Source organism: Meriones unguiculatus, chromosome 3 (genome assembly GCF_030254825.1).
Source record: "Meriones unguiculatus strain TT.TT164.6M chromosome 3, Bangor_MerUng_6.1, whole genome shotgun sequence".
In the NCBI taxonomy this organism is placed as follows: Eukaryota; Metazoa; Chordata; class Mammalia; order Rodentia; family Muridae; genus Meriones; species Meriones unguiculatus.
In genome coordinates, this window is record NC_083351.1 from 126407687 (window position 1) to 126431834 (window position 24148).

The 24148-nt window shown below is 42.8% G+C and overlaps 1 protein-coding gene across 7 annotated transcripts in view; it reads left to right on the forward strand.

The window, feature by feature from the left end:
- The window catches only part of Osmr (oncostatin M receptor), a 73432-nt gene that overhangs the window by 6804 nt on the left and 42480 nt on the right, over positions 1-24148 (forward strand). For 4 of the 7 annotated variants that reach the window (XM_060380511.1, XM_060380505.1, XM_060380506.1 and 1 more), the window contains 3 exons: positions 9017-9101; positions 17610-17779; positions 21772-21943. In XM_060380511.1, the coding sequence (XP_060236494.1) occupies positions 9029-9101; positions 17610-17779; positions 21772-21943 (415 nt within the window). In that variant the 5' untranslated portion in view covers positions 9017-9028. Of the gene's footprint in view, positions 1-2585; positions 2707-6995; positions 7016-9016; positions 9102-17609; positions 17780-21771; positions 21944-24148 lie in introns of those variants that run through there. The other 3 variants (XM_060380507.1, XM_060380509.1, XM_060380508.1) reach the window with 3 other exon arrangements.

Genomic DNA, 24148 nt, shown 5'->3' on the forward strand with positions numbered 1-24148 from the left:
TCTTGTCAATGCCATGATGTTAAGTACTGGAGCTTTAATTGTATGTTTTTAGATCTAAAATATGTATGTATGCTTTTTTTATCAAACCAAATTTTAAAAATGCTTCTCCCACATTTTTAATTTTCTTGCAAAGTTTCTAACTTGTCTGCCTTAATAAAGTTCTCTCAGAATTTGTAACTGAGTCGTAGCTATCAACAATGGTGCTTCCCTCGCTGTCCAATTTTATATGAGCACCAAGCACAAAGGGGGCAATGGCATACCGGAAGGGGTTGGCCTTTCGTGAGCGACTCACCTGGTTTCAGGGACTGACCTTGTAGCAGGTTAGCTGTGTCGCAGAACAAGTTCCCGTCGACCTGTTTTACCCTGCACATCCTCATGTGCCTCTGGGGATAGTAGATCCCTTCACAGGGCTTTGGAAAATTCAGCCTCTGCTATAAGGTTAAAAGGACACTTAACATGGTACCAGGCAGAAATTAACCTCAGTACACACTACGTGTAACCCGGTCCCATTTCCCTGGATGTCCTTCTTTGGGTTGTTTCCTTGCCTTCACCAGCCTCACCTTTGTTTATTGACAGTGTTCTAGGAAGCACGGATAATGAGTGGGGGACGTACTGCTGCACCTCAAATATCCGCATGCTCTTCAGTCCCCTGAGGATATGGTTAATTTGCATATTTTTCTACTAAGTCTAAATTGTGGCCTGGGTTTTTCACTCCTAACAAGTAATCACATGGCTCCATGATTTCTAACAAGATATCAGCTTATGTCAGGCCATACTTTCGAGCATACAGTCTTTCAATGCCATCTAAAATTACATTGCAAGTAATTGTGCTTCCTGTTTGTAATATGGGTAATTGAAGTGATGTATAAGCTGTTTTTTTTTTTTTAACATTACATGGTAGGTGCTGATGACATAGCTCAGGGAAGAACATGCTTGCTGAGAGAGTGAGTGCCCGAGTTTCATCTTCAATCCCTGCATGATATCAAACAAACAAACAAACAAACAAAAAAGCCCAGGCTCCTTGGCAAAGGCTTCTAGCTCTACTACTGGGGAGGTAGAATCAGGCAGCTCCCTGGGACTCACTGGCCAGCTATCCTAGCCTAAATCATCTAGCACCTAAATCATCTGGTCCTAAGCAGAGACCCTGTCTCAAAACAAAAAGGTAGACACATCCTAAGGAACATTATCTAAGGTCACCCACTGGCCTCCAACAGTCACATATGTAGTCATGAAAACACGCGCACACACACACACACACACACACATGCTAAAGAACTAGTTTGGATTAATTTAACCTCATATATACATTTATCATTTATTCGTCAGAAGGATGGCAATATGTTATTCCAGTCAGGATGCTGGTTACTTATTGCAATTGGAATGTATTTAGTATCTGCACTGAGGGCCCAGGAGCTCACAGGTTCTAAACCAAACAAACGACACTCTCCTAGGCTTACTCAGGTCCTAAAGATTGTTAACCTGTTTCAGATCTGCTCAGTTGCCATGGGTTAGAATAGAATCAGAAAACAATTCTAGCGAGTTGGTTCTCCTGGAGTGTATGGTGCAAATGTAAAAATAATAGAATTCCAACTGCATTTGCAAGTATGAATACATGCATGTGAAAGCATGAAGGTACAGAAATATATACACTTTAAAGAATGCTTTGTTACAGGACAATGTAATTAGAAAAAGATGTTTGTAATTTTCTCCATCTCCCCACCTTCTTCCTTCCATCCAAGCCCTACATTGCTAAGTGTGAGTAGATGGGTCTTTCCTTCCAGGGGAGCGTTTGAATTGTTTGGTTAGAAAACCAAAAGACAAAAAGGGTGTACAGAGGCACTTATGAGTGACAGAGCAGAATGAAGAGGGCGGTGACAGGAGCTGTCAGTCCAATGCTCCCCTGACATCTGTGTAGACAGCAAACAGAAAAGTGTGGAGGAGTGCTTCCCATCATAGTGTACTTCCCAGAAAGCTTTGGCTAGAACAGGGGAAACCTGTTGAAGTTGCTTATCAGACGAGTCCATCTCAGGGGAGAGGCTTAGCTTCATCACTGGACTATGAGGATGCTGTCAATCATGGTGTCCACTTGCCAGGTCCTTTAGGAAGGAGCAGCTCTGTGGCACAGGCGCCCTGCTTTTTCTGCAGAGATGCTCCCCTGAAAACCCTATTCTGAAACTCCGTTTTCCACCATGTACTTCAAAAACACTCCTCATGTCAACACATATGTCTGCTTTATTCTCCTCAAATACTGTGTACTTTCTCTTTGTGGGAATGCATAATAATTAAAATTTTGGTTCCTTTGAATGGGCATTTGATATATTTGTATTATCTGTAGGGGAAAACCCTAACAATAGAACTGTAATTAGTTCTGAATCAAATAAAACACGCACTAAAACTTAGTAGATACAGTCAAACACATTTCTGTAGGGTTGCCATCTTTGCTTCCTAGTGACTGGTGATGTTTATTTTATGGACTCTTACCGGTGAGTGGTATTGGTGGTGTTGAGAGCTTTCTTTATTTCCAACAATTTGACGTTGCACAGACATTCACATGTACAATTACGGCTTTGGCTTGTCTGTTGTAGCTTCTCTGAGAAGAGCTCTCACTGCACAGCCATGGCTGTCATGGAACTCCTTATGTAGATCAAGCCGGCCTCAAACTTACAGTGATCCTACTGCCTCGGCCCCCCAAGTGCTGGATAGCAGGTGTGTACCACATATCCCTTTTAAGCTGATTTTTATTAACTCGCAGTAATCTTTCTTAATTTCTCTTTCTTTTTTTAGTAGGTGCACCTTCTTCTTTTCCTGAATTACGTACTCATGTTTTTCTAGAGCTGTTTGCCTTTTAATCTGATTTTTATGTATTGGGAAAAAGTAACTCTTTGCCATATATTCAATCTTAAAAATGTGTATGTAGTCAGGATTTGCATATTGTATTTTTATCTATCTGGAATGTGTTTTGCTGGAAGGAATAAAGCAACAGCAATAATATACCTCACTGGATTTACTATGTGAGGTCTCTCTTCATCCCAATTAATCTTCCTGTCTTCATACTGATATAGGATCTTTTGTTCCCTTTTGCAGAAGAGGCAAGTTAAATAGCTACTACTTGGTCATGCAGCAACTGACTGCCAGAGTTGTGCTTTGTCCTCTTAGTCCCCTCTCACAGTCCAGTGCATGTTAGACATCCTTTCCCCAATGTCATTGTTCCAGTATCATTTATAGGAGCAGTGCGGCTCTTCACAAACCACTTCCACACCACTGTTAGCATATTCTGAATGTCTGTGTCTCTTTTGATCAAGAATATTCCTTGGATTTGGGTTTTTCATTTCTTTTTTTTCTTTTCTTCACCTACCACACAGAGACTAAACTTTAATTGAAGATAGGTCACACATCCCAGAAATGTTTAACTGAATGTTGTTTTCAACTAAAGTCAGTCGCACAGGAACTAATTCAACTCCTTATATCAGGATTTGCTTCATGAACCTGGTGGACAGATGTTATCCACTGCAGAGATGCAAAGAGGGGATGGGAAAGAGATGCTGGAACCTTCAGGGGGCACTTGTCCTGGTGGTGGAGCCTGAGCAGAAGGGAAACAGAGGCAAAGTGTGGATCATCAGTTTTATAGAGAAACAATGGGAACACTTCGAAGGGTCTCCCCAATACTTAATGGCAGTACCCTGAAAAAGGAGGTGACGAAGACCTGCTCCCAAACACATGCCACTCTGCACTGCAGTGCGAACTCTTACCGATTTCCAGTTTTTTCTCATTGAAATGAGGAAATGATTCTTGCTATGATTTCAATTTTTAGAAATCTGTTGAGACATGTGGTCTACCATATAACCTCCCCTGGAGACTGTTCAGTTCTGAAAAGAACTTACAGAGAGACATGATCCCATCACAAACAACTTGCTTCTTTAAAAAGGCATTTGCGTATGATAGCCCCCTGTCACCCAGCCAGTTTTTAGGAATTTGGCAACACACCCAGGTTTGGGGAAGCAAATGACTGTTGTCACTGCTGCATCTCATGAGGATTACCTGTGGTAGAAGCTTCCCAGGAATAAATATTTTCATCATGAGCAAACAAGAAATTCTGGTAAGGGAAGACTGACTACATTCTCTAGCTGTGCTTCTTACTCTCATGAAGCATTCAGGTGGAAGGATACCCAGAGGACCTGCAGTGATAACCAAACTTTGCAGATAAGATATAAAGAGCATGCATGACATTCAAAGAACACAGCGAAGCAAGCAAGATCTTCACAGAGAAATACACAGAATGGAGCCTCGAGATGAGGAAAGAAATGGAGAGGCAGGAGAAAATAGAGGGGTGGAGCATAAATTATAAAACAAGTATCAGTTCTTTCTGGTTCCCCAACCCCATGTATGCCAAAGGTAGTGAACTGGATGATGTTTGGTGACAGAAAAAGAAAAAAAAAAAAAGACCTGAAAAGGAATTAATTGGTGTTTTCATTAAAATAAGTTGAAAGCAAAGAAAGAGTGGGAGAAAAGTAATATCCATTTTTCTTATCTTCCCTGGTGTTTCCTGGATGGCAGCCATGTCCTGGGACTCTGGTGCATAGTGCCTCAGATCTTTTTTCTCTAGTGGCACAAGTCCATTCAATAATATAAGAGGCAAGAAGGAACAGGTTTGGGGAAAGGACTCAGTGGTGCAGAAAGACACATCCCCCTGCTTTTGCCGTTGAGCTCTGAGCCTGCTGGGTGAATTTGAGACTGGGTTCCTGAACATGATGTACGCTGAGTAGTGGAAAATTTCTGCCTTGGCTACCATGTTGTCCCATGTGTACCTACCTGACTCTCCTACTGCTAGACAGGAATTCTGTATATTTAACTGGTGGCTTAAGATCTTCTGTTTTAGTCCAATAAGTGCCTAACATTTTACTGGAGCTGAGCTTTTGATAGACTCCCAATCCACCCATCTCAGTCTTCTGCCTTGCTTAACGGTGACTCTGTTATCCATAGGCCCTGAGCCAAAAGCCCTGATGTTTTATTTGGCCACCACCTCATAGCTTGTCAGCTCTCCCTTTAAAAACTTCTAACCGCAGCATGCCTCACCACTCCACAGTCCAAACCCTGTCCTCTACGTTCACCTGGACTGTTGACCACAGCACCATCTCTCCTTCCACTCTTGCTCTCCATTTTTTTCCTGCGTGTCTCTGCTCTCTGTTCTGTGGACATCAACCCAGGATATCTCTGTGCTTTCCAGTGCTTCACTGTGGCAGCCCGAATTACCCAAATCTTATGCCTGCTCTTTCTCATCTGCTCTCCACAAACCCTCAATCTCATGCCTGGGCTTCCTTCGCTGCCCACCCCCTCCCCTCAGCCACATCTTCCTCTGACTGGTGTTTGAATCCTCTGGGCTCTCTGCCTTCTCACAGTCCCATCAAGAAGCAGGGTGACAGCCTCAGAGGCTGTCTTACATTGATAAGGTTGTCCCCAGGATTTGCTAGTAAGTGGTGTCTATTTGTCCACAGGCTGTCAGCCTCTAGCTGCTGGACAGCTATCCCGATGTGGTTTCTGAAGAAACGCTCCATGGAGTCACTGAGGTGTTGCAGCTACCAATCTCCGGTCTATCCATTTTCAAAAGCTTTATAGATTTTTGCCAGGAGGATTCCAGGCGGCAGTGAGGGATTCATAGTCCTGCTGCCCATGATCCTTGGGTGGATGGTGGTGGTCCAGCTACATCACTGCAAACAATGCAGAGAACACATTCTAAGATTCCCAGTGGCTAACCCAAAGCAGTGGTAGAGCCACACTCTGTACGTTTTCTCCTATACTCTACATGATTGTACAGTAAGAGAGCAGCAATAGTACAAAACAAGTGTAGTAACAGACCAAAGGAGCAGCCATTTAAAACTTATTAGCTCAGGGGTCAAGCCCAGCAGCCTGAAGTTGATCTTGAGTCCACATGGTACAGGCTGCTTGTCTGACCTCCACTTGTACATCATAGCATGAGAATGCATATGCACAGGCATGCGCGCGCGCATGCACGCATGCACACACACACACACACACACACACACACACACACACACACACATGCACACAATAAATAAATGTTAAAGAAATGTTAATTTCCCCAATTGTATCGTCAGACTGTGGCTGGTTGATGAGAACCAAATGTGAGGACAGTAAAACAGTAGAAAGGGGTATTACTGTAGCCACTGAACTCAGGTGAGGACAGTGACTGCTGGGTCACAATTGATACCTGTCTGGTGCGCATAAAGTGGTGTCACTCATCTCTGTGACAAGATGGAGACTTATAACAGGGTAGGCTCCTGAGAGAATATGTGGGTGACTCAGCCAAGACTCCTTGCTGCAGAGGTCATAGAGACTGAAGAGGCCACCCCTTAACTAGTCAGGACTTATAGCAGAGGAAGGGAAGCACCAACAAAAACTTTGGCCCAAAATTTACCCTGCCTACAAGATGTGCAGGAACAAAAATAAAGCAGAAATTGAGGGAATATCCAACCAATGCCTGACCCAACCTGAGACCCACCCCATGGGAGAGAGCCATCCCCTGACACTATGAAAAATACTCTGCTATGCTTGCAGAAAGGAGTCTAGCATAGCTGTCCTCTGAGAGTCTCCACCCATCAGTGGATGGAAACAGATGCTGAGACACATAGGCAAACACTGGACAGAGCTCAGGGAGTCTTGTGGAAGAGTGGGGGAGGAAGGTTAGAAGGACTCAGAAGAAACAGAAGCTCCATAAGAAGACCAACAGAGCCAACTAACCTAGACCCAGGGGCAGGGAGAGGCTTACAAAGACTGAAGCATCAACCAAGGACTATGCGTGGACTGGACGTAGGCCCCCTACACATATGTAGCAGATGGGCAGCTCTGGCTTCATGTGGGTTTCCTAGTAAGGGGAGCAGAGGCTATGTCTGACATGGACTCTTGCCTGCTTTTAGATCACTTCCCCCTGGGGGCACCGCCATGCCAGACTACTGGGGAGGAGATTTTGCCCAGTCCTGATACAACTTAATGTGCTGGGGTGAGTTGAGGCAGATGGGCTCCCATTTTCTGAGGAGCAGGGGAAGGGAATAGGAGAAAGAGGGAGGGTGGGACCTGAAGGAGAGGGGGGGGCTACGATGGGAAGTAAAGTGAATAAAAAAAGTGGCGAGCCTCAGGTAGATGGCAAGAAATCAGAAACACTGCTGTTGTTCTTCCCCAGGTTTCTCAGTCCAGCAGCTATGAGAGAGCACAGGGCAGAGGCTGTGGACACTTCTGTCTTTAGAGTTCCTAAAGTGTTCCTATGAGACCTACGTGGTGGTCTTTTTTGAATACTTGTGTTTTCTAGTTCCTTGGCGACCTTTAATCTCTGATTTCTACTTACCATTACTTCTGAGTTTCTCTGCAGAGTATTTCCGTGCTTATGGCTTTAACTCACGTGTTTAGAAACATGTTAAATAGCCCTGTCATAAACAATCAATTTGATGTGCATACCAGCTCCAGAGCTTTCTGTTTTCAAATCTGTGATGTGAGATTTCCTTTCCACGGTGGCCCCTTTGTGTTCCGAGAGGGAGTGTGAGGAGACAGTGGACCCAGGAGTGACGTCAGTCTCAATAGACTACCAGCCCCTTCCCATGAGGCCTCCTCCTTTGTTCTGTGCACACAGTTTCTCCTTGACTCAGCCCTCCCTCTGGTTCTGGCATTCAGTCAGACCGGGCAGTTGTAGCAGGATCAGTTATGAATGGAATGATGTGTTTGCCAAGAGTAGAAAACAGTGCTGCCAAGAAGTGTGGAGAAAGGCTGTCCGCTGCTTCAGCACAGGCACTGTTGACCACGATAGAGTCATTTGCTTTACCCAGTTCTTGTCTTGGTATGGTTCCAATTTACCTGTAAAATAATGATTTGAAAATAAACAGAGAGTGTGACAGTGCGAACTCATAAACAGGCTCACAAAATTTCTAGCTCTGGATGAAATCTGGGCAGCGGGGTAAAGGCAAAAATCAGCTTTCTCTGAATCTCTGGTCAGGCCTACAGAGAAAAGTGAAGATGGACACTGTTTCCCCTGACTAATGGGCTTGCTATTTAAATAAGAATGAACTGGTCTTTTTGAGATCATCCAGTCTTATTCTCTCTGCCCTTTGATTGTTCTCTGAGCAAAGTACCTTATGAATCAGTGGAACTCTTTTGGCTTGCTATTTGCAGTTCTCTTCAGGGGAAAAAAATCAAACAAAAAAAAATTATATTAAACAATGAACATAACTGTTTCCTGGAATATGCCAACTTTTCCCAGGTTGAGTGTCAGCACAAAGGAAAAGGCAGAGTGGAGATGGCTTGGGTGATTATTTTTTAATTCATTTATTTAAAAGTTTTAAATTATTTATTTTACTGTTGGTGTAGTTTTTTGCCTGCATGTATGTATGTGTACCAGATTTGTGCCTGGTGTCTGCAGACATCAGAGCAGTGTGTCAGATGGTCAGAGCTAGAGTTACCGATGGTTTTCAGGAGCTGAGTGGATGCTGGAAATGGAACCCAGGTCCTCTGCAAGGGCATCGATGACTCCCATTCTCTGAAACATCTCTCCAGCATGTCAAGTGATTGATTTAAACTGAGCCCTTTTGAAACTGTTTTTGTCCTTTTTCTAATCAGCTTTTGTTTAGTTTCAGTTTTCATTTTTTAACTTTGATTTTTGCCTTACCAGCTTTGCTTGGATGAATCAAATGAACTGGATAATCCCTGGGCTCTTGCCCCCAAGTGTCAGTGATCCAGAGCAGGAAGCCTTCATGGCTGACACAAGGTCCCTTGAAGCCTAGGTTTCTGACTTGTGCAGTCAGCTGGACCTCATTTATGACCTGAGGAACATTTCGAGGGGTGGGAAAATGCAAATTCTACCTCCAAAGGCAGATGACACAAGATGTGGCTACAAGGGGAGGAGAAGAATGGGAGACTTTAATTTCACCACTGACCACAGCTGTCCCAAGAAACCTACCTGGAGTTAAAACTAAATAAAAATCTCTTTCTTGTGATTCATTTTTTTTTTTTTCAGATAGTCAGACCAATGGCTCTCTCTGTGGTCCTTCATCAAACCTTTCTCTTGGCAGTACTGTCCCTGAGGGCATCCCAAAGTGAAGGTAAGAAGTGGAAATGGGAGAAAAGAACATACAAAGATGACCCAACTGGTGCTTTGGAGAAAGTGAAGCAATTTCCCTTCTCTCAGAGCTGGTTCACATGAGATGTGAATAAATGTGGTAAATAGATGTGGTAAATCTCTGGAAGCCACAATTTCCCTGGGCGTGGCCTCCCTCATACTGGTGGCACGTGTAATTAGCCCACTCCTTAGGCCTGCCTTCCTGCTCCTTGGTGTGATTGTGACTGGACCTGAGACCACAGAACTTCATGATTGCTCTGTTTTATCTAGACCGTTGCCAAGCTATTTCCTTCCAAACCCTGCTGGACAAGATGGAACAGCCCAGACTCGTTCTGGCTGCTGAGTTAGAACAAGTTCCAATGCCCCTTAGCCACACTTCCTGTGAGCTGTTAGGATTATAAAATATGACTGAAAGCAACCGAAGTGTGCAAGGCAGGAGAAACTCTTTCGAGTATGTGCAAGACACTATCTTAAATACGGAAATCTGTTTCCAGACAAGTAATGTTTGTCTCTTAGCTCTCCCAGCAGACAATTTTGGCAGCTTGGAATAAATCTACTTGGTAAATGCACACTTATGTGGAAGCTTTATCAAATGTGTATGGATACTTTATTACTTTGAACTTATTTAAACAGATTCTTAGATTTTAAAGAGTTTCTATTGGCTTATGAAGTTTTCCTGCATTAGTCTGTATTTTACAAAACTTTACAGTTTTTTTCTTCCTGTATTTATTCTTTGCTGTATTTGCTTTTTATCAAAGCTTACAGATATCTCTGCCTTTCAGAATGACCCACTCAAGTTTCATGCATGGATTTGTGAAAATGGTATTTGCAATGAATATGCATAGAATTCCTCATTTATCTCTTAAAACTGCAAGGAAAGATATGTGGGGAAAGGAGATTTTGTTCTGTGAATAGCTCAAGTTCCATCTTTTTTTAGATCTAGGTTTGGTTTTGGCAAGTGGGAATACACCATTTTTTTAATGGCTTCTTAAGAATCAGTTAATTAAGCTCTTCCCTAAGCTGGGGCTGTGAGGTGGCTGGGCTTTCTCACGGGTGGTGCGTATAGCTCCCTCCGTCTGCCTCACCTGCTGGAGTGTACTTAGACTGAGTGTCCTGACTAGGGAGGTTGAGCATGGAGACTCTTGTGGGCCAGATCAGAGCCCCTGATTCTGAGACAGCCTCATAGAGGGAGACTTCATCCTGGGGCCATCCCAAGCATTCACAGCTTTTGCCACAGCTTGCTCCCCTAGCAGAGCGGCACGATGTGAACTGACTGTCCGAGGTGTATCTTCTGCAGGTGAAACTTTCTGCTTCTCAGATCAGCCTCTGAGTCGGCTTGGTTTCTATTGTTTAGATCAAACACGTTTCCCTAATTTCCTGGCAACCAGTTTTCCATTTCTTCTTCCAGCTTTCTTTATGAAACAGGGCTTTGTTGGTAGGTCTGTTTTCACCTGAACTGCGGGGGACTATTTCCAATTTCTGCTGCCTACTAAACCTCCATTCGAGCCTGCTGGCTCACCACTTACTCAGCTAACCGGGTTCAGGTCAGACTCTGTATTTCAGATAACCTGGCCTAACTTTTTCCAAGCATAGGGCATATGTAAGGCCCTTCAAATAGCCCTGGGCATATTAATATCAGCCAACTGAGGTTAGCATTTTGATGTACATTTCTGTCTTTTGGGTATGTGTAGAAACAGTTGTAAATATGCGGTAATTTTGAAATTATATTGTGCAATTCATTTAGTATGTGTGTAGGTTTATGTGCATACACGTGTTCACAGTACATGTGTGAAGGTCAGAAGGCAGACTGTGGGAGTTGATTCTCTTTTTCCACCATGTGGGTTTCAGGGATGGGACTCACATTGTCAAGCTTGGCAGCAGGTACCTTTACACACGGAGCCACGTTGCTCTCCTCCAATACATTCTACTAAAGGTTAAATCATGGTATATAGAGAAAAACCATAAGGGCACATACATGTACATACAAACAGAAAAGAATCTGTACCAGTCTCCAGGAACTTTTTTTTTAATCTAAGTAATTAAGAAGGGTGACTGTTTCCTTTCAATGATGAAAGTTCTTGGAATCACATTGTTTTTAGTATTGTTAAATGGAATCCCATTCTGGGAATCAGCCTTATATTATTTCCTCTAGCAGTATTGGGGCTGCTTAGAGGAACTACGGGGAAAGCGGAGGGTGCTGGTGACTAATCCCAGGATGGAGTCCCCAGATGGCCTCTTTAATCACATCTAGTTTCATGGCATGAGGGCTGGCCTGGAAACCAGAAGCTCTGGACCTGCTCTGCTCTAAAGCTTGGAACAGTCATCCATCCCCACTCAGCCAGCTTCTCTGAAATATTGACAGGATTGGCTTTATTTATCTCCATGGTCCCAGTGATCTCTCTGGCTTCACCTTGGGGTTTTCTTTCTCTCCCGCCACACACACACATTATTTCTAACTGATGTTACTCAAGCACCTGAGTCATTCCACACTTGCTGATAACATGTGCTAGCTTACAGAGCTTCGCCTTCATTGAAGCAACATGGGACAACCGGGTAGTTTCCAGAAATAAGGTTAGACAGGGAGCTGGCTCATTCACTTGCCAATCAGTTGTATAGTGTTTATACTCACTCTGTGTTGTTAATCCTGATTTCCCTGAGCTAAAGTCAGACTTAGTCACACTCTTGTTTCAGTCACAACCCACATCAGAAAAGCAGCTTGTTACAGTCTGCTATGATCACGGGTGAGAAAAGCTGTGGATCAGGAAGACACAGAGAGAGCATGCGAATCATTTGCTTTCAAGATGCTGTGACAAAATACTTGAAAAAGGCAGCGCAAGGAAGAATTTGTTTTGTCTCACTGTTTGAGACACAGTCCACCATGGTGGAGAAGGCATGGAGGCAGGACTGTGGTCAGCAGACATTGTCCTTTTTATTCAGTCTGAACTACAGCCTCGTTGATGTTACTGCCCAGATTTATGGTGGGTTTCCCCTCCTCAGTTAAACCTTTATGAAAACACCCTCATCAACATACTCAATGCTGTGTTTCCATGTTGGTTCTAAATCTAGGCAAACTGACAAAATTAACCAGGGTTAGTAATTGATCCTGTCCAAGCGCAGCCGTGGCAATGACTATCTTTCGCTAGGCCTTACCTCTTTTTATCTATCTATCTATCTATCTATCTATCTATCTCTCTCTATCTATCTATCTATCTATCACTTATCTCTCTACCTATAATATGTTTTTAATTGAACTAGAATTGCATCACCACCCGCCCCTGTCCCTTTTCCTTCCCTCCAAGCCCTCCCAGGTTCCCTTTGTTTAACCCCTCTCATGCCTCCACTCTCAAGTTGATAGCCTCTTTTTCTTTAATTACTATGTTACAGACACACATACGCGCATACATACATGTGTGTGTATATATGTAAACACACAAATACAATGTGTTGAGTACATTTTTGTTGTTTGTGTGTACTGTTTCGGGGCTGACCACCAAAAAGAGTGCTCATTCCTAGGGGAGGCTAGTTCCCTGGAAAAGGCTAATTCTCCTTCTCCTAGCAATCATCAGTTGCCTATAATTCTTGGTCTAGGGGGAGAATCCCATGAAAGTTCCCCCTCCCATGTTAATATATCCGTTGTTACCACTGTTGATCATGCAGTCATTTCTAGGAGGGAGTGTTTCACCCTAGACTTCCTGGTGGTGTTCTGTCTCTTACAATCAGTCTACTCCTTCTTCTGAGATGTTCTTGGAACCATAGATGCAGATGTGAGACAGATGTATCATCAGGGCTGGGCTCCCCAGGATGTAGTGTGTGTGTGTGTGTGTGTGTGTGTGTGTGTGAGATGGTCTCTATTTGCTGTAGAAAGAGGCTTCTTAGATACAGGGTAGTAGCTACATTTATCTGTGGATATAAAGCTACTATCTAAAATATAATAAAGAATTGCACGGGTCTAGCAAAGAGGCTGTAATAGAATCTTTTCTAATGTCCATGACCTCATTAGCACTGGAAGCTGGCTAGGTTTCTAGTACCAGGTGTGAATTTTCTCATTTCGAGTGGGCCTTATGTCTGATCAGACAGCTGTTGGTTGGACGCTCAAAGCATAGCAATATGGAAGAAGTTAAGTCAAAGCACATGACTTAAGCTTGAGAGGGTGAGAACAGTGGAGTTGACAAGAGTCTAGAAGCTCAACTTTTTGTTTGTAATAATGTATCTTGACACTTTCTATTGAGTAACAGTCGCATAACATAAAATTAAGTTTCCTTCCGGTTACAGTGAGGTAGTCATCATTTAATACTTCATAATATTGCTGTAACCATCCTTGTGGGAGTGAAGATATTCCAAATTTGTGCCTCTCCCTTTATCTGTGAGGTTATTTATTCCCCAAGGAATTGGAATTTCCCTAGAAGTCAAGTCACAGTGCAGAAGAAAAAATACAAAAATAAAAAGGCTGAAGCTCAGTGTGTGCCAGAGGATGGGTTTATTTCCCAAGAAGAGATTTCCCAGGTCTAATAACTTGTTAGACCACCTTGCAGGAAAGACTGGAGCTGAGACAAGGACGCCGGGACCACACCCTGCTTAGTTATGATGATGCATGCCTCCCGCCTTCTATTGAAATCTACACCTCATTTCAAGATAGGCTTAGAGCTTCAAAGGTCCTCTTTGTTTCTCTTCCAACGTTGACAAACTGAGTAAACCTGCGTTCTCTGCTGTGCACGATTATTCCTGTCTCCTGTCTTTACTTGGCTTATTGGAGATAAATACTTCTTCATAACTGCCAGAGCCCAGCAGCCTAACAACTCCAGAAACACAGCCTCTGGCTGCTGGAAACAGCAATGTTTCCTGATTCTTCTCTCTCCAATGCTGGCAACTACCAGACCGCGTATTGTTTCTGTGGATTTACCTTTTCTGGATAATCCACATGAATGAAACCATACAATATGGAACTCTGGATTCCTTACTTATAATAACATTTTTGAGTACCATTCAGTTTATAGCATTGCTCACCACTCTGTTCCTTTTTACTACTGAAGGATAATAGTCCTTTATATCTAGAAATCACAAATTTAAATGTGAGTGTCCCCCACTGATGATGTTTGAACTTTTTCTACCCTCTGATGATTGTAAATGATGATGCTCCAGGCATTCAAATGCAGATGTTTGCTTGAATCCCTGGTTTTGTTTGGGGCTGAGTGGGATATAGATCTAGGAATATAATTGGGTCTTACTATAATTTTATTGTAACTTTCTGAAAAATTATCAAAACGTTTTCCACAGTGATGGGTCATTTTACATTTCACTTGCAATGCACAAGAACTGCAAATTTCCCCACACCTTCGCCTGTACATGTTACTTTGCATGTTTTTAATTATTACTGAAGCCTTCCTTGAGAGTGTGAAAGTAGTATCTTATTTGATATGCTGTCATTGGTTTCATCTGCATTTTCATTTTTTATTTTTTTATTAATTACAGTTTATTCACTTTGTAGCCCCTTCCCTCATTCCCTCCCAATTCCACCCTCTCTCCCCCATCTCCTCCCATGCACCTCTCCAAGTCCATGGACAGGGGAGGTCCTCCTCCCCTTCTATCTGACCCTAGCCTATCCGGTATCATGAGGACTGGCTGCATTGTCTTCCTTTGTGGCCTGGCAACGTTGCTCCCCCCTTTGGGGGAGGTGATCAAAGAAACAGCCACAGAGTTCATGTCCCTTACTAGGGAACCCACTTGTATACTGAGCTGCCATGGGCTACATCTGAGCAGGGGTTCTAGGTTATAGCCTCATCTGCATTTTCTTAATGACAACTGAAAATGAGGATCTATTCATGTTACTTTTTGGCCATATGTTTATTTTATTTGGGGAAATATACAAGTTCTATGCCTATTTTTATTTTTTTCAAAATTTATTCATTATATATCCCAATTGAAGCCTCCTTCCTCAACTCCCTCTAGTCTCACCCTCCCTCCCTCTTACTTCCATCCCCTTCCCCTAGTCCACTGATAGGGAGAGTTTTCCACCATTGCCATCTGCCCATAGCTTGTCAAGTCTCATCCGGACTGTGTGGATTCTGTTCCTCTGTGGCCTGGTAAGGCTGCATCATCAGGAGCAAGTTGACTGCTCTTTGCTCTATGCCTGTTTTTAAACTCGGTGTGTTGCTTCTCTGTTGTGGATGTGTAAGAGTTCTGTATATAACATATATGTAGTATATAGTTTATATACGGTATATATTATATGTAGCATTTACAGGGTAAATGCTTGAGACTTATCTAACACATGACTTACAAATAATTTCTCCCATTTTGCAGTCTTTTTATTTTCTTGATAACACTCTTCAATGGGCAAATTCTAATTTTGATGAAGTTCGATTTATTTGTTTTTTTTTTCAACTGTTGCTCATGATTTTCATGTCATATGAGAGGACCCATGCCAAATCCAAAGTCGAGGTATCGAGGTGCCCACATTAAGCACATTTATCCTTCCCACACTGTATTTGAAAAAAAAAAGTCACACAGGATAGGCAATCTGTAAGTAGTACTGTATTTCATTTTATGGGTGCTCTGATTAGCCTCACATCCGAAGAATCTGTATCTGAAACCTGAGGGCAATGCTGTGTCTGGTTGGAAAGTCTTCCACTGTGGAGAAGAGTCATACGACGGCACTTCTTTCTTACTTTAACTCCACCCAGAATCTCATTCTGTTGTTCACAGGAAGCCTGTGTCTCAGGCATTCCCTCCCAGGAGACCATGGATTAGACAACGGAGCCCATCTTATCAGATGTGAGACAAAAAAGAGCACGTTTTGATATGAGAGAGATTACTACTACGCTTCACAGAGCTTTCATGAGTTATTTATTTAATCTCACAGAGTTTTGGTTTCCTAATATGTAATAAAAACTGCCTTGTGGCTTTTTTTTTGGGGGGGGTGTTTTATCTTGCTTCTTCGTACTTCGTTTTTAGATTTTATTTATTTGTTCACTTTACATGCTGATTGTAGCCCCCCTCCTCTCCTCTCAGCCCCCCTTTGCTCACCTCTACCCCCATTCTCCCCTCTCCTTCTCCTCAGAGAAGGGGGAGGTCCCCCACGGGTACCAACCCTTGCATTATGGCTTTATAGTTACATGACGCTGTTAAGGAAAGCAGCTTCCACCACGCCTAGGAAACAAAGCCATGCTCAGGAGTGTTGCTGCTTTCCTCCACAGGAGTGGGGCGGGGGGAAGCTCATGTGCAATGGCAATTGGGAGACCCTTCAACTTTTGCAGATTGCTAACAAACATCTTTATTAAGAAGACATTCCTTTTGCCTTTGTAGAGGAGAAGGGCTGCAGGGGATTGAACTCAGGGCTTTATTCATGCGAAGTATGTGTTTTGCTTCCAAGCCACTCTTTCCCTAAACAATTCCTTGTTTTCAAATGTGGTATGAGAGGCTTTCAGGTCACCAGTTTCTATGAAAGTAGGAAAACAGAGGCCGAGAAGCAGATGTCTCTTACATATGGGTCAGCAGAAAGCAGCTGATTTTATAAGCTAGTCTTTATATTTTTAAGACCTTTGTAACATCCCCATTTATGTCAGACCCCCTCAGTACAACTGTTGGAATAGTTGAATTAGCAACACATGGTTTCTTTCAATCCTATATGGTGTTTTTCTTTCTTAAGTGAGAGTCACGATGTATTCTCATTATCTGCAGTAACCCAAGTGGGTCCAGGCCCACCCTCTCTCTCCCAGCAGAGTGGATCTATCTGCTGATGCGTCTCTGTGCAGCTATGGCTGTGGTGCTAGTTTGGGCTTAGAGACTGTCTGAGAGACACTGGCCACATCTGATGGTCAGTGGCCTGCACAAATCTGTTTGTGTTGGAATCTCTGTTCTTTCACAGGTGCATTCCACCGCTCACTGCTCTAAGCTCATGATCTCAACTATGTCTATGGCTTTACTGAGTCTCTCCCATTAAGCTCTTTGTCACAAGCATTCTGCTTCCCATTTAGCGCCTAAAATGTAGTGTCTCATCCAGAAAGTCCAGGTAATTCTTGTTGGAGCTGTTTTAGCTGAGTCCATTGAAATACACGGAGCCATGTCTATATATGAGGCGCTTCCATTTCCTAGCCTTCTAAGAAGCTGTGGACCCCTGAATTTCCAAAAAGTAATTTTTTTTATTTTTGAATATGAGATTTTGGGGGAAAAAAAACCCTCTTTGTCTCCATTATAGATTATGATCAGATTACCTCCCCAAAAAAGATCCTTCTTTTTTGTGCAGCAGCTTACCAGCTTGTTAACACACTGTGCGTTGCCCAGCAAGCTCTGCGTCGGTGGTGTCTTAGTGTCTCCCTCTGCAGATGTAACTTCTAATTCCTTCCCAGCCGCTCTCAGTATTGGATGCTAGGATGTGTACACAAAGGTGCTTTCCAAAGCTACTGAACACACTGAACAGCATCTCTATCTGCTGTGTGGCTATTCAGTCATGCCCCCATTGAGAGTTATTTTATTCCTGTTTTTGGTCTTTCAGTCTTGGGTGAGTCTTTCCAGTTGACTCCTGCTGGACTTACTGTTTCTCTTCAGCCTAAGCTTCAGCAAGTGAATTTACAGTGGACCGTCACAGGCCTTACTCATCAAGAAGTAAATGGGGTATTTCAGATAGAGATCAGCAGAATTAAAAAGTCCAATGTCATATGGGTGGTGAGTACTTTTTGACTTAATATCTTAAAAGTTCTTTTCTCATGGGGAGCCTTCTTAGGAGGCTCTTTACTTGGCCTGTGCTGTGTGCGCTGAGGCGCAAGTCCCCGCACTTAGTATCTGCCAACACAAGGTGCTAATGGACTGCACGGGACAGTAACTAGGTGTCCTGTGTTCCCTGGGATGTGAGTTTGCTAATAAATGAAGTAACTGATTCAATCCTTCCTTAGAGATGGAGGCCAGAGGGTCAGGAGTTCAAGACACCCTGGGCTACAGAGTAAATTCAGGGCCAACTTGGACTACATGAGTCTTTGCATCAAAACAAATGAAAGACAATCTTTCAACTTTTTTTTTTTGCTTTGTATTATTTGTGGTATATTTTCACTCATCTTCATTCATATAATGGATGTGTCTATTACTTCTAACACAGTCTTATCTAAGAGCACATTAGTCACAGGCATTAGATATTGTTATGAGAATTTTAAGTACAATTTGTCAAGGCACCTTAGAACTCTACTTGAGTAAAGGACACAGAGGACTGAGATGAAGACCCATTAGTCCCACTGAGGTCCCCCTTCTCTTGGGCAGCAAATGCTTAGCATGTAGAGATCAAGAATGCCTATCCTTGCAGTTAAGCCTGTCACTAACATTTAAATCTTTATTCCTTCTCTATATCCAGTATTGCATATGAAGCCTAAACAAGTGGCTAAGATAAATAAAATCTGACTCAGTTTCTTAGGGCTTAGAGCAGGTCTTGCTACCTTTTCAAAGGGCATTTTTCCACAGTGGCAGCTGTGGAGTGTGTGATGTCACCGTAGCACTGCATACGTGTCATAACTAGTTGTCCATTTTCCACTATCAGCATATCTTCCAACCACCTTCCCTAAAATGGAGGAACCTGAGCGTTGTGGTTCTGATGAGTATTGGTTGGTGGGAACACTCAATAAAACTCTTATTGGACAAAGAATTGTCCAAAAACAGAAGGTTTGGGGGAGAAGGGCTGAAGAAATTTTGGAGCATTAACGCTTATCACCAAAACAGAATAGCATTAATGTAGATCAAGAACTAGATTAATAAAAAAAAGAACTACATTAATGTAATGTAGTTCTGTATTTCTCTAAAAGACAATTCACATTAGTTCTCATATTAAGAAAAACAAGGAGTGTTAGTCATGGAACAGGTGGATCCCATTCTTTGTTTTCTCAAATCTGAGTTCCTACTAGCTTCACAAAACACCATCTCTTTGAATGGGAAAGCAGCATATGGAAATTATTTCTGTAATTTATGAAGGGATAGGATCCCAAAGGGTGGACCATTACACCATCTGTTTATTTCACTGAACTCAAAAACCCGCCGCCACAGCCTCAGTACACAGTGACCAAAACCAGAACAGGGATATTTGTGTGCATCTCAGGCTCAGTGTCACAGGGAGATGTCCCCATTCTTCAGCTCCACGGCCAGACAGAGAAGATGGTCATGTACCACAGCCAAAAGGTGCCCTTGCATGGCTCCGAGAGACACGAGACCTTCCTTCAGTTAAGGAAGAGGACACACTTCCTTCTGGAAATTCTTCTTTGCTTGGGAAGTTGCTAGTTGTGCAAACTAGGAGCCCCATTGCCACTTACACTGTGGGGACAACTTACAGTCTCATCCTTTGTTGTACTTCCAACAAGCCAGAAAAAAAAAGCATATTGACCTAGGTGCCCATAGTTAGACTAGGACACCTCCCTGAGAGTGCTGGCCACACAGAGCCCTGCTGACAGCCACAGTCCATGGCGCTGCCCTGGGCCAAGCTTCTGCTCTTCCTTCTAGGACATTTTCTGTATTCTCTTGTCAACAGCAAGAGAAGACTGTGGCGTGAGTCATTAGGGGTAAGACTCATGCCTCAGCAATGAGTCAGTGGCCTCGGATATATTTCTGTGACTATTTGTATGCCAATTGCTGTGACCTACCAAGGTCTGCAAGGGCTATATTCAAGTTGCCACTTCAATGCGTGAAAGCAAAACAAAGAAACTTCATCACCTCTTTTTAAATCACTAAATTGACTGATGTAGTCAAAGTTTATCTTCTTCATTGACAAGGCTATAAAGACTACAGAGCATAAATTGAGGTTAGATAAAAGTCACACAGTGTCTAGGGAAACATGACCCACTGCATATTAATCAAGTGATTAAATTACTCCTCAAAGAGTACTGGACTGTGGGCTTGCATCAGGTATTGTGCAAGAGGTGGGGATTTAAAAGATGACTGCACAAATGGGATGTTCTAAATGTGTGAGGGGTGTAAGGGTCACTAGGTTAGGCCTAATTTTCTCCCACAATTTAGATGAAAGATTCTTCGAGCCAAGATATAAAAGAGGAGTTGAAGTTAATTTAGCATGAAAGATGAGAACACGATCTCTGGAAAAACTCAATGGGAACAATCAGAGGCCATGAGAGAGGGATACAGGAGCACTGCCAGATCAAGCTGCCAGATTTGAAGGCAGGATACAGTGTGTGGGCTCAGTGCATATGGACACAGGTTAGGGCAGGCAGGTGCAGGGCAAGACCACCCAAAGCTAGGGGTAGAACACACAGCTTACTGGCTTGCTCCTCATAACTTGTTCAGACTGCTTTATATAGAACCCAGGACCACCAGCCCAGAAATGGCACCATCCACAATGGATGGGTCCTCCCCATTAATCACTAATTAAGAAAATGTCCTACAGGTTTGCCTACAGCCTGATCTTATGGGGTAATCTTCTCAATTGAGGTTCTCTTCAGATGACTCTAGCTTGTGTCAAGTTGACATAACACTATCCAGCACAGAGGGCAAGGGTTCTGGATGGCCACACTGAAGAAAGCTAGTTCCTGGAGCTCTGGGGGCTTCAAAGAATAAATAGTGCTCTCTGCTCCCTTGGGTCCATGCCTGTATCACATATTAATTCCAGGAGGGCTTTGGTATGGGTGGAGATGAGAAGAACGTAAAGGAAAGGGCAGGAGATTATCTAAGAACCTGAGAATCTAGGAACCTGTGCAGCTCTACAGGAGAGCTCTCTCTGAGCATGCGTGAGGCACTGGGTTCCATCTTCAATACTGAGATCTTTTAAGATGGCTTCCTGAAGGAGATGGAGTATGATCTGGGCTTCAATAATGAAGATAATTCCTAATGCAGAGGCAAGTATAGGACACTGAGCCAGCAATGCCTCATGAATAGATACTGGGATGCTCAAAAAACCTCAAAAGTGTCCAGTCTTTAAAGACAAGATAACTTCAAGTTAGTGGTACTTAGACTATGGAAGCCTAGAAAGGTAGAGGAAGATATCATGTTACCACTGAAGTTGATCAAATTTGAAACTAGAGAGTCCAGTGTGTTAGAAAGATTAAGGCTCAGTTCACCTTGAGTAGGGTCCTCGAAGAGCAGTACGAGGAATGCTGTTTGATTGAACCTAAGGTCTGAAACCTGGAGCTTAGTGGAGGTCTGTGGTCTATCTGGCCACCACATCTAAAAAACACAAGAGAGAAAAACAAGGGACACTTCCAACAATGTTGGTGTTCCCAGGTTGCCATGAAGGATTAACCCGTTCTGTCAAATTTAGCTAGTCTGTCCTAACCTTGGCCAAAATAAATATTTAAAAATACCAATAGATATCGCTTACTTCTAAAAATAAGTACTCAACTAACTAGATTTCTAAAATTGTCTTAGTAATCTTTGTATGACCAGCATGGTTGCGTATCTGTCTCAGATCTTTGATGCAAGGCTTTAATGATTTCTCTCTCCTCTCTCTTGATCTCTATGAGCCCCCTAGAGAATGTGACAGTTGTTGATGAGAAAGGGGGCCATAGCTGCCACTGCAAAGATATCAGAACAAGGGACTGATGGATTAGGAATGGACTTAACTTAGAAGAAGGTGGAGTTAAAATGGGGTAGAAGCTTGTACTTTGGAATAATTCAGGTTGACCTGATTTTCAGGATTGTAATGACTGTATATTTTTAAATACTTCCTTTATTTTTAGGAGAACTATAACGCCACTGTGAAGCAGAATCAAACTCTTCATTGGCACTGGAAGTCTGATATCCCACTGGAATGTGTAACACATTTCGTAAGAATAAGGGCTATGGTAGATGATGTCAGGTACCCACCACAGAGTTCCTGGAGCAGCTGGAGTCCCTGGAGAGAAGTTAGAGGTATGAAGTGAAATGGTTACAAGTGAAGTGGTCACAAGAATAATCAGAGTTAGTTTCAGTCCAGGTCTGCTCCTGCCCTTGAGGTATTCAGGCACCAATGTACACCAGGCCAGCCTGGAAGAAATGAAGTTTAGCCAGGTGGGTAGATTAGTAGAATCTTGGTTGGTGAGTTCAGAAGAAACAGCCTATTTCACGATGTTTTTCAGTGAAATAGCTCTTTTTATTGGGGATGAATAAGGGCTATGGGTAGTGGGTAGAGGTATTCGGAGTGAGTGTACATCATTGGCTGAGGCCAAGCTCCATGGAATACTAGCTGGACATGTCCTTATAAGGAGAAGTAGGTTTAACCTAAATCTTGGCCCACCAGGCTATATGACCACCCTCAAGGGCGGCAGAGGTGGGGTCATACAGAACACGTGCAGGCCCAGAGCAAGGAATGAACAGTCCTCCTTCTGCTTCTGATCTTAGGACAAGATTTTGGGGGTTTGGACACGGTTTGACCTCACTCTTGCTTTGGATTGGCTCCTCAATTTTGGCCCCACAATTTAGTATAACTCAAAGATCAGTAATATTTCATTCCCTTTAAAAGACCCCGAGTTGACACTGGCATTATTTTCATTTGGTCATAATAAAACTAAAAACTTGACTCAAAATTCCCGTGGAGATCTAGACGTCTGAAATTTCATGGAGGTAATTATGTGATTCATATAATTTTGTATTTATATTCCAAATATGCAAAACATGTTTACTTTAAAGTTGTGCATGTGTTTTTATTAAAGCAGCACAAATACATATATATGCATTTGGAACAGATATTAGGAAAGTTTCTGTAAAGGACCCAATATTCTCTTTGTGATTTTAACACTTATGTCTTCAGAAAGCAGCCCTAGAAAATGTGTATACAAATGAGGGAAATTGTGTGTCAATAAAACTTTATTTATAAAAACAGATGGCAGGCTTGACATAGCTCATGTCTTGTGATTCACCAATCCTTGATTTAGAGGAGGCAGGAGCAATATGGGGAGAAGGAAAGCAGCTTTTCATTGCAGTGACAGAATTGTGAACAAATAACATTAACAACCCCTTAGTTTTTTTTTTTTTCAATGCAGTTTATTCAGGAACTTTGAACAATCATCTGACCCTGGGGAAAGCCAGCCCACAGCTTAAATAGTCTCTGGGTAGCCAACCCCAGCGTGCCACGCGGGCAATGCAGATAGGTCCACATACATGGAAGCAAGCCAGATCCTCGGCCTTAGCCAAATGTGGAGTTGTTCGTGACAGAGAGCACTCACCATCGGGAAGGTGGAAGGCAGAAACCAGCTCCATCTTTAAGGCATAGCATTCCGCAGCTCTCTACAGTTCCCCCTTTTTGTTTTAGACGCATCAGGCAAGAGTAGAGGTCTGATCTCTGATATTAGAAATAAATTGGGACTTTGTACTGATGTTCACTTAGGTGTCATCCACCCAAAGAGCATCAGACCCGTCCGATACCTTTTTCTCAGAGGCGGGACCTGGGGCATCAACCCGCATGCAATCAGACATGCTCTTCTCTGGGTCGAAAGCAGCTGACCCTGAATGAACCCCTTATTTTTTTAATCACTGAACATTGTTGTAGGTAAAATTTAGATCAGGCTTTGCCATAGCGTCTCATGTTCTATTTGGCTGCAGGCCAGATCTATAGCAATAGCATTTCTATTCCTCATTATATTGTATGAAATTCTACCAATATAATCATTCCTTTGTCAAGCATTGATGCAAAGTTATTAACTCCTACTGACAACCTATTAACCCAATAATAGTTTAGTGCACACGTTGATTGAGGAGAGGTGCTCCACTATGATGGAGGAAGCCATGACTTTGGATCTGGGCAAGTTTCAGCTGTGTTCAAGTCTACAGTCTACAGTTTTAAACACTACACATTGGTTTAGCTATTACATTGACACTAAGGAACAGGCTTTGTTTTTATTTCCACTTCACAGATACATAAAATGAAGTTCAGGGAAAGTAAAGAGACTGCATAAACCATGCACTTCACAACCGTGTCTTACGGCTGAAATATGTAGAATGAGAGCAAGAAATCCAAGCATTTTGGCACATAATATTGGTGCTCAGAAGGCTGAGCCATGGGTTAACGTAGATTTCAAGGTCAGCTTGGGTGGACTATGTAGTGAGTTCAAGGCTGGACAAGAATAAACAGTGAGATCC